The following is a 16,949-nucleotide window of genomic DNA, read 5'->3' as shown; positions in this document are numbered from 1 at the left end:
AAAAAAAAAAAGAATAAAACCTCTACAGTTCATTGGTTGGATAAGAATTCAAGTACATTAGCTGAGGTTGTGAATATTACATTTTGCTTGATTGGTTTTAAGATTCTGTCATTTTTCCATACTGTTACTTCTTTAGATAAAAATTAAAAAGAAAAATTAACAGATACTGTTGTATTTTTGTAGTGCTTTTCATTTTTAAAAATGTACTTGAACACAAACAGAAATTTGTAAAAATGGAGAATAAGTATTAACAGGAGTAAAGCACCTACATATTTTTCTTTATGTATGCTCTGCCTTGACTATCTTAGAAAGATTTTATCAAGACAACTACGTACCCAGGGAGTTAATTTTAAAAATGGTAATTAGAAACTTGGTAAAATATATTTCAGCATAATGCTAATCATGCATGTCAAGATAATGGAAATTAAGGTGGCTGAAATTTTCAGTTCTCCTCAGAAAAATCAATTATAAAGCAGTTATGCTGCTGACACTAAGCAATAATTTCCTGGATTTAGCTAATAAAAAAAACCTTCCACTTTTTGAAGGTTTTTTTTTATCCTATAGAAGAAACACATAATATTGATTTTTTGAGGAAGAGGAAGTTATTTAAATCTGGTGTCTTTAAATCCAGACATATTCTTAATTTTAGCCTGTTGGGTCAGCAATCGTTTACCATCCAGCGAAAACATCTTTACAAAGCTGATTACAGTCCAGGTCTGGGGTGGCGTGGGCACTAGTTCGGCACCCTCTCACCTCCACCTCTAAATAGGGATGGCAAATGGAGACTAGCTTGCCACTCACTTGAGATTCTGAATATCAAGAGTCAATCTGCGGCTGGATTCAATCTTTCTGAGTAAGTATAATTACAAAATATGTAGCTCTCAATCTTGGCTGCATATTATAACCACCTGGGGAATTTTGTAGACTAGAGATGCCTAGGGCCCACCCGGAGAACCTCACTTAGGTATGCTGAACTGGGGCCAGAGCCAGCTATTTCATTTCAATCTCAATTAACCTTTATATAGTCACTGAGATGTTCACTGTCTTGTCACTTTCTAGTTCTGGATGATTAGAATCTTGCTGTCATTCTTTCCCTTTTGTTCTCGTAAAACCAATGACACAAAGGTTACAGCCACTGAGAAGGAAGGTTTTTCAACAAGTGCAGTTCTGCTCATCGCTTTTCAAATGAGCAATTAATAATTCATAACAATTAACTGAGTTATGCGTTTCTCTCAATATGTTCCTAAACATGAGTAGATTAAATGATAATTGCCATCAAATTTTATGTTCTACTTCATGTGCCCAATAAAAGTTTATCTTTTGGAGCTCACTTTGTATTTCCTCTTGATATATTCATAACAAAATGCAATATACTACATTAAAATATTTTGTATTAACATATCACATATTAACCACTTTTAAATTGTAGGGATAAAAGAAAACAAACAGATTACTTATTTAAGTTTTCATGATTTTCCTTATTTTAATATGATTGGGATTTGTATGATACATGCCAATAAAAACTGATGGTGTGAGATACTGAATGGACTCCTACCGTTTAGCTGAATTTTTCCAAGTTATACATTTGCCCTGGACTTCCTAACTACCGTTATCCTATGAGCAAAAAGTGAGTAAAAATAAACAAATAAGCACCTCAGAAAAAGTCAGCTTGTTCTAGGTGAAAAGCCCAGTCATTACCTGGACCTCTGTTTTTTAAACTTTAATGTACATCAGAACCTGGAGCTCTTGTCAAAAATCCCATCAGCAGGTCTGTGGTACAGGCTGAGATTCTGCATTTCTAACAAGTTTTCTAGCAATGCTGCAGCTCCCGGTGGAAGGTCACATTTGGAAGTCCTTGGAAAGACACACCTGACTTATTACCAGTTACCTAGTTTCTTTGGGCCTCTGTTGAACAGCTATAAAATGACAATAAGCATTAATGGTGTTTTGTAGGTTACGAATGAGTTGGCTGGCATATGGTAAACTTGGATAAATAGCAACTTTTGTCATTGTTATTAAATAGTAATAAGGAGAGTTAATCTATGACTCATCTTTTTGAGTACCTCAACTAGAATATCTTTAAAGTCACAACTCAGAACATTCTAATGGTTTAGGTCACAAACACTTAAAATCAGAAGAGAAAGCTAGAAAATTGGTACTAGAAGTTAGTGTTCTTAGGTCTCAACAAGGGTGAGGTATGATGAACTTGAAATCCCTTTTGAACTGTCAGCCCTTGGAGGGCAGACACATTTTATTTGTCTTTTGATGTCACAGTTTTGCATAATTCTGGTACACACTAGGACTTCAAAATTTGTTCAACAAGTGATTGTGTGAATTAATGAATTGATAAATAAATGAAATTACTGAATAAACAATGAATGATTTGGACAACTTTGTCAGAGTGGGGACTTCAAAAGAATGAGTAAGATTATATTTAGGGAGCTCCTCCTATCACCTTGGTTACATTAAATTTAGTCACAAAGATGATACGAAGGACATAGGTTTCCTGTGGAGTAGGATCTGATCTCATTTGTTGTACATGAAGGAATGTGTTGGACATGGTTGACTTACTCGTGCTTTATTAGACATTTCTATCAAGTGAAGCACAAATTCTTCCATGACAAAACTCTGGACAGTCTTTAGTAGAATTACTACTTCAAAAATTTGAAGGCCTGATGTATTTAGTTGGAATGCATACCTTGTGTCCGTGTATAGCTTAGCATCGTTGTTGCAAATTCAGCAATTTAATTTTAATTTTAATTAGAAAGAACAGGGGTGGAGTATCTTAGGAAAGAATATTTTTTTTAGATAGGGCCTCTAAAAGGCTGAGTCAGCAACATCATAGCACATGCAGCGACTGTGGCTTCTCACTCACGTCTCTAATAAATCGCCAGACTGTTCTGGAGCAAGCCCTCCCGTAAATGTCCAAACTGCATTTTTGTGTTCAAAAATCCACGTGAATAAGGTAGTGGCCCACATATAGATTTTCATGACAGTGAATACAAATTAACCTGTGCACTAAGTAATTACTAGCAGGTTAACAATATTAATTAAAAAGATGAATTACACCAATAGTTTATCATTTTTGTAGTGTTTCAACTCTGAGATACATGCCCACTTTTTTCAAGAGAGTTATAGCTCAGGAAAACTATACTATACAATGCTAATTTTATAGCTTTTCAGAATAGGAGAACCAGTGTTGTTGAAAAATACACTTTAGCTATTGTTCCTACTTTAAAAGTGAACACCAGACCTTCTCTGAATGATCTGGACCACTAACTACGAGCATGAGTCAGAGCCTGAGGTGGGACACAATGTCTGTTTGAGACGAAACCCAACTGCGTTGGAATTTACACCACCACAATCAGCTTCAACTGCTCTCCATTCACACAGCCCTCTGCTCCCTGCCTTGCAGCAATGGATAACTGAAGGCTGAACTCAATTCTTAAAAACAGAAAGAGTGACAAAGATGGGATGAAAAGCATATATGCATTTAAATCCAGATGGGCTGTGACATTATTCTTGTAGGGAGTCAAGAGCGCTCTAGGTTTAATAGGCTCATTCACACTTCAAAGAGAATTGGGGCAGGAAGGGTAGAGGTCCACAGAACTGGCCTGCACTTACTCAGAGTAATTACTTCCATTATTAAAGGCAGTGGTAGGAAACAAAATCTACATTCTCAACGTGTTCTGCGTGTATTTTTTCCTTCGCCTTTGGTGTCGTAGTCTCCTCTTACTATAATTCTTAGGAGAGCTTGCTGCTGATATTCAAGGTGACAGGCTTTTCCTGCAGAACGCAACACAGCGATTTCTCACGCCAACACAAGCAGTCCTGATCGTGTTATGGCCACCTTGACTTCTCTTTCATTAATTGCTGATTCCTAAATTGATGCTAAATTGGCTTGACTGGCCCTTAAAGCCTTTAAACAGTTGGCCCCGACTATGTCTGTGATCTTGTTCTGAAAATTAAATGGTCAAAGCCTTCATGTTTCTTATAATCCTAACATTCTTTTAAGGTCAGCTAGGGCCTTGCAAATATGAACCAATTACAACAACTCCCTGTGACACCCATGTCAAGATTTTAATGAAATGTACTTTTTTTCTTATGATCTCTCCTGACTTCTGCTCCATATTCTCTCCATTTACTTAATAGCTCCTCTGTTTCTTCATTTCTAACCGCTGGGTAAGTTGGAAATGAATCAAGCTGTGTTCTACAGGCCAAATTCAACCTGCCTCCTGTTTACGGTGGTCTATGAATTTAGGGTAGGTTTTACATTTTTTAAATGAAGTAAAAGTAGAAGAAGTATATTTCTTCGCATGTGAACATCATAGAAAATTCAAATTTCTACTGCCATTAATAATACTTTATCAGAAAGAGCCACACTCATGTGACTTCTGTTAATGTGGTCTGTGGCTGATTTTGCACTGCAGCAGAGCTGAGTTATGACACAGGCCGTATGGCTCACAGAGCCGAAAATAGGGACTATCTGGCCCTTTGCAGAAAAAAGTTTGCATATCCTTGGAATAAATCATCAAAGCTTCTGTCTCCATCTGCAAAGTAAAAATGACAGAATCCTATAAAATGCTACAGCAAACATGACCAACGATAAATATCAGTAACTATTGCTGTGCCATTAATCAGGTTTTTGAGTTGGGGAATCGCCCTCTTTAAAAATCTCAGTTTTGCTGTCTATAAGATGAGGAAGATCTTATGTCTCTTGTGGAAGGAGATAATGCATAAATGCTTCTGACATCTAGAATAATAGCTATGATTTCTCAGAAACTGGGCCATATGCAAACAGCTCAGACCATTTGTGAGATTTCAGGATCAGAGTTTCTATTGGGAAGAAGCTTTAGAACACAAGTCTGGTTAGGATTTTACAGAAGGGGCAGCAAGGAGAAGGCTCAGGCTAAATTTAGGTTAAGTACTCATTCTTTAGGGAGATGGTCACAGTTACCCAGAAGTAACATCCCCGACTCCAGATCTCAGCCTCGTTTTCTCCCTACTATGTTGCTCCTTAGAATTTAATTACCAAGAACTTCCCACAATGATCTATCCTCGACTGCTTTATCCAAAAATTCTGTTCTGATAGGTGCTGGAAAGTGATCGCTCACCTTCAACAAAAATTTCTTCTACAAGTTTCACGGGGGTTGGCTGCCTTACATTTGGGCTGATTTTCTTCCTTAGACTTTATCTTTCTATATGCAGCTTTAGATTTTTATATTCACTGTCACTAATACAAATTCATACATGTAGTCATTGGTATGGAAAGAATGGCTAAAGGTGAAATTCATGTACATTCTTTCTAAAGTAAGGCAAGAGCTTCACATACTCTATTTCTACTTGGCCTCTTGACCATCTTGCTATCAGATAGCACCAGGCTGCTGCATCCAATGTAGGGGACTAGTAGAAGAAATTTTGCCCGTATCTTTTCAAAAGCTTTGACATTTTACACACTCTTCACTGTTAAGCTTGGATAGTTCTCAATGTTCTCTTCAAATAAAGGGAGAAATTAGCATGGATTTCCAAGTAAATATGACCAGTGTCCTCTAGAGCAGAGCTGAGGGACATCGCTGGTCAGAAAGAGCCCCGGAGAGCTTACTAGCAGGCCAGCATGTAAGGCTCAGAATGCTAGGAGGTGCTGGAATTGCTGGCTGGTGTGTGCACTATCTGTATTCATCTTATGTGGCGCTTTAGCAATTCATGAGCATCAGGGTTTGAATGTACTTAGGGTATGAGCCTACTGTGGGGGGCCTTCTGAAGAACTCATCCTGCAGTACGCCAGCTTTGTCAGTCTCTGCCTCCTCTGATTTCTCTGAATAGAGCCATTAGTATGTAGAAAGTTCCAGCATTTTCTACAGCATAAGTCTGGACACCCTGTCCTCCCACTCAAAGGTGGCACCAGGTCCCTGACATATTAAACCTGGAGGACTTTTTCTAACAATCCCAAATTAAAGTTTAGAATCAAAGGAAAAAAAACCCGCAGCTTGAAAGCCATGACCTGCAGCACCAACATCACTGTGTGATGTGGCAGCTTCCTCCTCAATCCAGAAATTTCACAAGTGGGGCAACCCGGGTGTCTGCCCTTCCTGTTGGCACAATGAGTCTTTCCCTCTTGGAAGACTACCCAGCATGTTTGTAATGCTGACAAATCACCACTTCCTGTCTTCTGTCCTCCTAATATTTTCATTTCTCAATTACCTATGGGAGGCTCTGGCTGGCTGTGTTCAAAGATCACCGCCTTCTCCCACTGCAAGCTGCAGAGCAGCAGCACCAAGGGCCCTCTCTGAGTACTTAGCATTCATCCCTGTCGTGTATACAGTGCTCAGCAAAAGAGCTAATACCGGTGCTCTAGTTGCTAGCAAAGAAATTAAAAGCTTGCATTCAATGATGCTATTCATTTTACTGATGAGATCAACTTTTAGTGGTAGAGATAAAAGAGCTAAACGGCTGAAATCATAAGTCTGGGACTGCAAGCGCTCCGAAGCCTCACAGACACACGCTCCTTTAAGTGACACGCTGTCTGTCACTGGACTCAACATGAGAGGTCAGCTGGTGTAATGTGAACTGGACATTTTAATGTAACACTGCAAATTGGAAGAGACAGCAACTACAGGCAATTGAAAAATTACAAGTTAGGTTCAAAGTATTTGTCCAGGAGGGTATAATCTTCATCTCACAGAAGCAATTGGAAACGTTGCTTTAATATCTTCGTGATCACAAGTTGTCAGGCCCGAAAAAGTTTATCTCACATCCAAAAAAAAGAAGATCAAGAGGTGGATAGAACGGGGAAGGAGACAGGGAAAGGGGATGAAAAAAGAAATTAAGATGTGTTATGCACCAACTTCCCACCAGCGATGAAAACATTATATACCACAAAAACCTATTATAAAGAAAAGGATCTAAAAGAAAAAAACAAACAAAAAATAAGAAGAGAGAACCACAGGAAGGAGATCGTTCACCCTGAACTATAATAAAAGAAGACCTCTGGAATAAACAGAAGTATACAACTTTCATACCTGAATTTTGTAAGATGAAACCTGGGTAGCTATAAGTATGAGAGTGTGATATCTTGGGTAAAGCGTTATTAGAGAACAGAAGATTTTTCTAAAAATTCTAAACTGTGGGGACAAAACAAAAACTGAGTTAGGCGTTTCCATGGTGCCTTTCCTTAGCTCTGCGGGCATGTGTTAAAGTCAGACTTGGAAGGTTGAAGGCATCCCAGAGGGCTTTTCACGCAACTTTCCATTTATGCCCAAATTCTTCAGAAGCATCATCAACAGGGGCCTATTCAGCCTCTGTCTGAACTTTTCCAAACGTGGGGAACTTATCACTACCCAGTTCACCCCACACTGTACTCTCCAACCGCTAGAGGAAAGAGTTCTTTTAGGGATGACCCTCTATCTATCTATCTTCCTGAACCAACCGATCTACTTGATACACCATGGCCCTCCAAATACTGTCTGACATCTGGAAGATGCCCAACTATGTGTTTACCAACCACCTCCAACTCTTTCACCTGAGAATACCTGCATCACTGTCCTCTGCATTTAACAGGTTTCCAAGGGCAAGGCTTGATATGGGCTGCTCAGGGCATGCTTCAGTGGGATTATAAATTCCTTTGTTCTTTGTTCGGTCTGAAATTATCCTGGCTTCTTTGCCACTCATATCGTACTGACATCTAGAATTAAATTTGGGTGTTGTCTAGCAGTTCCACATCTTTGTCACTTGAATCTCTGTTCATGTAGCTCTCTACCATCTGTATTTTTGCAATTTATATTTAGGAGAATTTGCAGCAGTGACCAGCCCATAGTAGGGATTAAATTAATGCTTATTAAAACCTCAGAAATTTGGCTGTTGGATTGTTAAATTTGTTAATTTTGATGTTTTACATGTTCTTGGTAGTCTATTGGGAGAATTTGTCCTTTTATTGTGTGTGTGTGCATGCACGCACATGCATGTGTGTGTCTGCATACACATGCAGACCTTAAAGGACAATCTGAGATTATACCTTTTGGTCATAAATATTTAAACTTTTTCTTCAGGTCTGGGACAATATATCTTAAGATTTTGGTAGCATTTACTTCTTTTATGATAACGGCATCTACACTGTCCCTGAGTGGCTCTCCTAGGTCAATGGACTACTCCATTGTGAAGAAATTCTCACCAAACAATTTTAGCAGGACATCTCTCTTAGCAAGTATCTTGATAGTTTGATTCCCTCATTTTGGAAGATTACAGAACATTTAAATAATTTCCCATTGGATAATATGTCCTCCAAATCCTTAAACTCTCACAATGCCTTTTCTACATGGTGTTCAGCTTGTCTGAAAAATACTTCACTGTCTTACCTTCTAGTTGATACTACAAGTCTACTTTTTGACTTATGTCTCTCTGTTTTAATGCTATTACATATTTCCTCAGAGTACATTTCACCCTTGCATATCTTTATTCCAGGGATAAATTGCATTCCATCTCCGTGACACCCTCATATTTATCCCTGCCGTTAAAGGCTGATGCTTTAGATGATTATTGGAGCACATGGTATAAAAGGGTTCTTCACAGGTGTGACAGCCTTCTCCCTAGAACCTGTTACCTAGGAGGCAAAGAGATTTTTAGCCATGTGACTCACTTAAAGACCTTGAGATGCACAGATTACCCTAGCCTATCTGTGTAGGATTTAGAATTGGAGATGCCGAGATGTAGCTCAACAGGACATTTGCCTAGCATGTGTGCTACCCTGGGTTCAATCCCAGAATCCCACAGAAAAATAGAGACTCTTTCTTAGTGGGAGTCAGAGAAAGCTGTGACATGGTGGTGGAGAAAAGGCACAAAGAACTGGAAAGTTACTGGCTTTGAAGATGGGGGAGGAGGGTGCAAGTGAAGGAATGCAAGGAGACCTCTAGACATAAGCGAAGGCCAGAAGACAGATGCTCCTCTCTAGCCAGCAGAAGGGTCTTCCATTATGATGCTTATTGACCCCTAAGCACTGAAATGCACGGTGTTGAAAGCCAATGCATTTTTGGTAACTTGTTATAGGAGCAGTAGAAATTTAATATAGTTATTGTATATTTTTAGCAAAGTAGTATATCTAAGCCACGAAGTTTTATTCTCCAGACTTTGTCTTATCTAACATCTGAAAAAGACTAGTTTTTTTATTGTGAGTGCGTTTGTGCATATACACACGTGTGTGTGTGTGTGTGTTTATTCTGTAGGATGCCACAATATCTGGCTTGGCAGTTGTATCAGGGTATTTCCCAGATACTTCTTTTAATTACAGATTAAAAGTCCTATTGATTAGGCCGTTGAACCTCCTTTTATACATGTTTCCCTGTTCCTGATACTCTACGTTTGATCCCTCTTACGAACCCATATTATGAAGTGAGAGGACATGACCAAGCAACCAAATCTCAGTCTCCTTTGAGATTTGTGCACTTAGTTCTTGATATCCTATAGCTCTTTCCCCATATCGCATTTAGTACACCACTGATTTTTAAAAGTTGATGCAAATATGCAGACTATGAGTTGTTCTGAAAACGCCATTAACATCGACATAAGTTTGGTTAAAAAGAGGAGCTGTTAGTGGCTACAACAAACAACACAGGACTTTGCAACATGTCTTGTGCATATCCTCTAGGAACACAAAATATCTGCTCATCAGCCTCATCCGCTCTACATGTGGCAGTTTCTGACCTATGAACCCCCAAATCCAAAAGACTATGCACAGTCTCTTTGGTACTAGCAGCAAGGGTTAACCCTTCATGTTTTATACGATCTATTTAGTGCTGCTTCTCTTCAGAAAATTCAGCTTTATTCTCTAGGACTCTGCTATTGCCTTTTTTCTGACTTCTAAAGAGATGTTTTAAAAAATCCTCTTACTTAATGTCTCATTCTCCTCTGGAGAACCTCAGCACTAATTTTGATTCTGCCAGGCCTCTTCGAAGCCTTTTTTATTTCTGTTTTCTTTCATGGGTTATTTGCTCTGTACTAGCTATAGACCATTCATCCTGATGGTTTTCAAGTGCATCACTTGTTTGTTCAGAAAGACTAGTTTATACTTGTGAGGCTAGGGGTTGGTAGCCCTACAGGAAGAAAGGTCACTGATGATCCCGGAGTTCTTTAATTTCCACAGCTGAAGCCACACAGTGAGTTTCCAGGTCATTTTTGCCTCAGTCTGTCTATATCAGTCCTGTCTTTAACCAAGGGGCTTTTTAGAATCCTGTAGGCCTACAGTTTGATAACTTCAATAAAGGCCTATCTTGCTGCCAATTCTGTGCTAGTATTATAAAATAAATGTTTTTGATACGGGTTTTTTTGGGAGGGGTACTGGAATGGAACTCAGGACCTTGTGCCTCTGAGCTATATCCCCAGCCCTTGATATGTGTTCTTGTGCAGTCTTTGCTAACAATTTCCCCAATTATCATATGTGTTAGCTCATTTTATTTTCCTTGTTTTTACGTGAAAAAGTAGGTTTAGAGAGTCCAGGCAACTTCCCCTAAGTCTTACAGGAACTAAGGGATGGAGATAGGATTTGATCCCAGGTCTAGATTCAAACCCAGAACCCATTTAAACAGCACACTCACTTTGTTCCACTCCTAGGATGGAAGCAGTGGTGTTAGTAACTGGATCAGTTTTGGACTGCAGTTCCTCACAGTGCTCTTTGCAAGTGCTCTCAGGGTACTGCAGCCCTGGGTCTGGAATGTCCAGGCTCTTTCTGAAATCTACTATGGTTGCTCTTTAGCGGTGTTTACCTAAGTATTCGCTTACTCCCAGCACGTCACTGCCAAAGCCAGTTTCAGCCCCAGTCTACCACTGCTTGTCTTCCTGGTGTTGGTTTCTGCTGCCAGGTTAATATCTGTGCCACTAATGTGGCCAAGCCAGGGTGGGTTCAACTCAGGGAAAGCAAGAGAGAAGAACGAGAGCTCTTCTGTAGACATAAAACACAAATCTGCTTCCAAAGACTATTAAACAAGTGGAGGGTGTATCTCTAACAACCTTGGTATAAATTATATTGAAGTTATCATTTTATGTGTTTGGGGTTAAATAGGGTAAGTTGTTAATGTATATTTTTTCTGGTTTCTTTTTACTGTTTTTTTTTTTTTTTTTTTTTGAGGGGGGTATTTTTCCGGTACCAGGAATTGAACTTACAATCTTGCGCTTGCCAGGCAGGCACTGTGCCGCTGACCTAAATCCCCAGCCCCTATTTTTACTTTTTTAGCTTGGATAACAATACATCAAAAATGACACATGTGGCTTGCACATTTATCTAGTCGTATGCTGTAATACAGAGGACATATCTTGTGGTTATTTACTATTAGTAAGTTACCTATGTATAGATGGAATGGAAAGTTAGTGCAGAATTGAAAAAGCAGAAAAGGTTACAGTGGACAGGAGGGAGTGTCTGCTTGGATTTTAAAATTCCCGTTCTGTGTACACACGGACATGCGACCTCCCTTGACAAGCTTTTTAAGAAGACCTGATAATCTCTGGAGAAATGAAGCTGAAGCAAATGGCAGCTGTCTAAGAGTTTTTACACGGTGCCTCCCCTGCAAGGCTTAAAATCAATATTGATTTTTGTTATTTATTTTAAGTTGGCATTCAGATATCCATTAGATTTATTACCTTCAGTTTTTTGGTTAAGTTTCAGAGATGGTACCATAGCAAATGTGGTAATAAGTTATGTAGATATCATGGAATTTATGAACTCTAGAGCTCCAGGGTAGCTTTCAGTTCAAGAAATATATTAACCACATATACATCACCCTTCATTTTGTGGTGAGGATTTCCAAGCTGGGTCCCTATGGTGCCACTTAATTTATGGTCTGGCCAGGTACATGGATCTTCATACAATATTTCAATATAAGTTCTGCCAGCTGTCACGTGGAGCTGAGATGAGCTTCACAGAAGCCAGCTGGACAGCTGATGGATTGCTTTCTGATACTTAGGCTAGGGCACTAAGTAGCCTTTAGAGCTTGTCAGTGGTTTGGGCCTTTTTCTGCTCTGAGAAGCTGCACGCACGGCACCGGCCTACACAAGCAGAGTCAGCCATGCTGCAGCAGGCAGAGGGCAGCTCCCAGAGTTACTTACGTTGACAGCCGTAGTGCCAGGAATTTCCCGGCAGACACTCATCACACTTAGGCCCTGTCGTTCCAGTCTTACACTCACAAAATCCTGAGCCATTACAACGGTCATGGATTGAGCCCAAAGGGTTACAATAACACTCTGTAGAAACAAGACAACATACAAGCTGGAGACAGGTCCACATGGTTTATAGGTTAACAACACAGGAGCGTCACTTACTTAAATGTAACACTTACTTAAAGAAAGACGTCCTTTAATGAAATGCTTTGGCAAATACGTCTACTTCAGGACCATTTATTTATCTGCCCACTCTTCCACCATATCAATTTTATGATATGGGAGGAAATCAACCGAAAACTTGCATGGAAATAAGACATCATGCTTTTCACTGGCAATAGATCATAATGGAGATTCCATTTGCTAGGTCAGTTTTAGATGGTTTAATGAACACCAGGAGAAGTTTGTATTTCAAGGATAAATCAATATACCATCAGTGTAAAAATCTGTTTTAAATTATTCAAATGGGTTTATCGGTTAAACTCAATATCTGAGAACTGCTGAACATTTAAAAAGCGCAGTATGGATGCACTTTGCTTATTCAAAGATAGTTTTGCTTTATGATTCGGGATGGTGCCTTAACTTATTTATGTACCTACTGTTTTGTGATGAGCTCTTTGATATTGCACTGAGAGGCCAGGCAATATAGCTTTTATGCAGCCTGCATTAACAGCCATGAAAGAAAAACATGTTTTGTAATCCTAAATAAGTTTCAACATAGATATAATTTAGGGTGTTTATTATAATGTCTGCTTGGCAGGACAGTACAGCTTTGCATAATAAAAAGTAAACAGTATTTTCTTGATTCCTTACACATACTTTTATAGGATAGTTTTACTTCTGGAGCTCTGTAGTATCTAAAGCTTGAACTAGAACTGAGAATTTCTTAGGCTTCCATTAGCTGGAAGAGTATCACAGATAGTCTGCAATTTATACCATTGTGTCATCTCTGGTAGGATATTATGTCTCTCATCTTTTAGTTTCTATTATTTTAAAATCAGCCCATTAAGAGTTTCTCTTGCTAAAATCCATACAAAAGCATATGTTTAACCAGCCAACCAACCAACCAACCAATCAACCAAACAACTGAAGTCCTAAGAACTGTAGTTTGATATAATCAAGTTTAACGCCTTAAGATTGACAATGGCGATCAAGGCTTTAACACTACAGAGGGACACAGGAGATTTGCTCTAACTTTACACTTTAGAGACTAGTTAGATACTTTCTTTAAACAAGGTATTGTAATTTAGAATTATGATTTATTTCAAGTAAAGTCAGTTTTTAACAACAGCATTTTTACAAAACCAACATTATAAAACTAACAGTGATACATATATGTAAAAAATCTAAATAAATAAACTCTAATATCTTCCCTCTTTGCCTGAGTAGGTTTGTACTTAATAACTAAGGTTTTATTTTAAGTGACATTATCTTTTTTTTTTAATTTTAAAGATAAAAGGAGTCTATATCTGTTTTCATGAGAAGCCACTTTGAAGATATCAATATGTAATACAACCACCATTGTTAATTCCCTACCACTTTGTTTGTAACTCCGTACTGTCTGTATTGTGCTTGTGATATGTTGTAAAATGTTGTATATCTGTTAAGTGACATTATCTATTCTAATGTATATGTGTACATAGGAGCTGTTTTTAAAATATATTTTAAAATGGTAATTTTGTTATGCTTTTTCAATGTTTGTATATATGTATATATAAGTGTGTACCTAGACCAAAACTGTAAACGGTCTCCTACTATTTATATGCTATTAAAGTATTTAAGTTAACAGTGAATCACCAACATATGTAAACCAGTTAACAGAATTACATCTGTCCAGCATGAATTCACATACTGTTTTAGTTAATTATTCAAAACAATTAATTAATATAAGCCTTTCAATGCATAAACATAAACAAAGTAAAAAACAAACAAGAGAACAGCGGAACATCTCTAAATGATAGCATATCAGTGGTGTACCCTAGGAAATTTGGTAAGTGCAATATTATTCAAACAGTCATGCAAACAAGCGACAAGGAGAGATGTGGTTTTATCCTCCACCTTACGTATAAATATTTTAATTTTTCAAAAATGTCAGCTACAAAACTATATTTATTGGTAGATGCTGCATCTTGGGAATAGCCTTGGATGATCCTATTTTATCCCGTGGAAATATGAAGAATATACAGAACTGCTAGATTACAGAACAACACGAAGTACTTTAGCTGGGCTTGATTAAAAACTTACACTAAAATTGATTTATAGATATTAAAATCGTCTTGTATTTGCTTTGTTCTACATAAGGTACCTCTGATTACCTGATCTTAGGTTTCAAGGAGAATTAAAAATAATACGTCAAAACCTTGAGATATGTTTAGCAGCAACTGCTGAGCCTGTGTTTCATTCAGATGCAAAGCTTATTAACTGTGATTATTAACATTGATTACCCAAGGTCACAAACCATGTATCCTCCAGCTTCCTGCTTAACGCTCAAGTTTATATGAAACAGAGGCATGCAAGGATGTCATCTTCATATAATTTTTGCATCCTAAGGTAATTACATGCATCTTTGGAGACATGGCTGTGTCTGGAACTTGTATAAAAAAGGTGTAAATTCACCGGTAATCACAAAGCAGCTATCGGTGTGGCAACATGGACTAGCCAGCTGCATTTTATATTTGCCATATATATATTTGCCGTAATATATAAAGTGATGCAAGTACTTTAACACATCTATTTCAACAGTCTACATTTTTCAAAGGTATGAGCTGTTCCCTTACAGGCAGCATGGGCAAAATTAATTGCCAGTTGTTAAGGAACTGGAAAGGTACACTTAGAAAAATCTTAATGCAGACAAGAATGAGAAGAAGTTCAAAGTTTCCAAGACTACTGCCTAATTCTGTGGAAATGAGTTAGGTAAATACCCATTCATTTCTATCAGTGCTTTTTAGAAAAACTGATATTAAAATTAACTCTCAGCTACTTGCTGTATACCCGTTCAAATTCAATGCTCAATTTTTTTCCTTTAAGGTCTTTTTCTTTGATCCAATTAAAATGTTAATTATTGTAAGACATTTCAATCTTATGTATTTTGTAAAAATCAGCAAGCCTTATTCTTGTGTTCCTATTTACCTTTTCTGCTGTTTCTATATTTATGGCGTGACATTTATATATTTTTTACAAATGCCATTCAGTTGAATGTATCCTACATTCGAAATTCAGACAACTATGCGCCCCCTGATTTTTATTAATATCCTCAAATCATTACAACCCATGTGCTCTAAAGGCAATTGCTCTTCTGTTCATAAGCTTGTATTAGAAATGCTGCTGTCATCCAAAAAACATGCTATAGCTAACAATCTGACACACTTCACTTTGCTAATTGTGTCACAATGGTTAGGAGAGTGTCAACCTTTGGAATCAGGAAGCTCCTGTGAAAGCTGTATGATTTGGGTCTATTTGCCTTTTCTTTCTCAAGTAGAAAATAGGGGAGATTATTGTGTATACTTACCCTAGGGTTTGGTTAATGAGAGTTAAACCAAATTTGCAGGTCAGTTCACAGTTGATTAAGTGTTTCCTGTGTAACCCACCTGATCAAATGACTTACCTAAGAGACACAGCTACTAAATAGCAAACCGGGACTTGAACCCAGCTCTCCAGTTTTAAGTCCAGAACTTTCTCCACTAATTCACAAATAATAAATAGGAGGATCTTTGAAAAATAGAAAATACTGTAGACATTAATAGTATTATGTATACTTGGCTTAATTCAATTCAAAAAATTACACAGCTACTTTGTGATAGTCAGCAAGACTCTATGTGACCTTGACAAGCCAATTAGAAAGCAATAATTCCAGAAATGCAGGTGGATTGCATTTTTTGATGAAAGATTACCTGTCATTTCCATTTTGTATATTCAGGTTAGTCCCTATGTGAAAAATCCTACCTTTAAAACGGCTCAATTGTATAGCTAACTACTAGCGGGGTAACAGATTCAGCATTTCAGACATATATATATATTTTTTCAAAGTAAGTTAAGTGTGAAATTCCATTTATTGTTTCTTACTTTTCCACCAGCCTCCCTTCCTTAAACACAAGTCCCACTCTGCAGAAGGTAGAAGATTTGGGGTGGGAAGGGCACTTGCTTTTGCCCTAGGTGACAAGAGCAGTGGTCATTTTTGGGGAGCAGAGGAAAGTGCTCAAGAGGCCACGGGGGACCAGGTTTTCCAGGCCTCCTGCACTTTGGAAGCTGAGAGAATTACTTGAGAAAATATGTCTGTTTGCAAGGGGGGGGGGGCTAGAGGAAAACGTAATAAATGAAATTTCATTAACCCTGGATGGAAAAGTCAGGCACACTTCTATTTTATCACTTGCTAGTAGCCTTCAATTCCAAGTGGCAACGTTTTAAATTCATCAGTCCTTGCTGATCCCCAATTGGATGCACGAGCTAGTACCCCGCATTTCCATATCTATAAAGAAATTCAATATTATGAATTTCCTTTTACAAGGTTGGCCATAAAAAAATCAAGTCAAAATTACCAGGTTTCATGATTTCATGCAAGAAAAAGTTTTAAAAAACTAGAATCTTCATTTCCTAACCATGGTTTTTCTGAATATCACCTTTATTTATTTTTTGGTTATTCTCCGGTACCGGGAATCGAACTCACAACCTTGAGCTTACCAAGCAGGTGCTGTGCTGCTGAGCTAAATCCCCAGGCCCTGATCATCACCTTTAAAGTGACAGCATAAGGAGTCACAACATAGCCCCCTCCCCCAGTGTTATTTCAACTAGACGTGACTTCTAAGTCTACCACA

General features: G+C 38.1%; 1 protein-coding gene and 1 long non-coding RNA gene across 9 annotated transcripts in view; one reads left to right on the top strand and one right to left on the bottom strand.

Annotated features, from left to right (window-relative positions):
- The window catches only part of Ntng1 (netrin G1), a 323,535-nt gene that overhangs the window by 32,050 nt on the left and 274,536 nt on the right, over positions 1-16,949 (bottom strand). Inside the window, exon 6 of one of the 4 annotated variants that reach the window (XM_005388820.1) lies at positions 12,088-12,222. The exons of the other annotated variants lie outside the window; for them this stretch is intronic. Coding sequence (XP_005388877.1) covers positions 12,088-12,222 — 135 coding nt within the window. The remainder of the gene's footprint in view (positions 1-12,087; positions 12,223-16,949) is intronic. 4 annotated transcript variants of the gene reach the window in all.
- Positions 1-16,949, top strand: part of LOC106149015 — a 61,958-nt gene that overhangs the window by 9,592 nt on the left and 35,417 nt on the right. The window contains exon 1 of one of the 5 annotated variants that reach the window (XR_001234898.1): positions 717-853. The exons of the other annotated variants lie outside the window; for them this stretch is intronic. This is a non-coding gene — a long non-coding RNA (uncharacterized LOC106149015). Of the gene's footprint in view, positions 1-716; positions 854-16,949 lie in introns of those variants that run through there. 5 annotated transcript variants of the gene reach the window in all.

This window comes from Chinchilla lanigera, unplaced genomic scaffold, assembly GCF_000276665.1.
Source record: "Chinchilla lanigera isolate Chin_1 unplaced genomic scaffold, ChiLan1.0 scaffold00034, whole genome shotgun sequence".
Classification (NCBI taxonomy): domain Eukaryota; kingdom Metazoa; phylum Chordata; class Mammalia; order Rodentia; family Chinchillidae; genus Chinchilla; species Chinchilla lanigera.
This window is presented reverse-complemented; position numbering and strand designations above follow the sequence as displayed.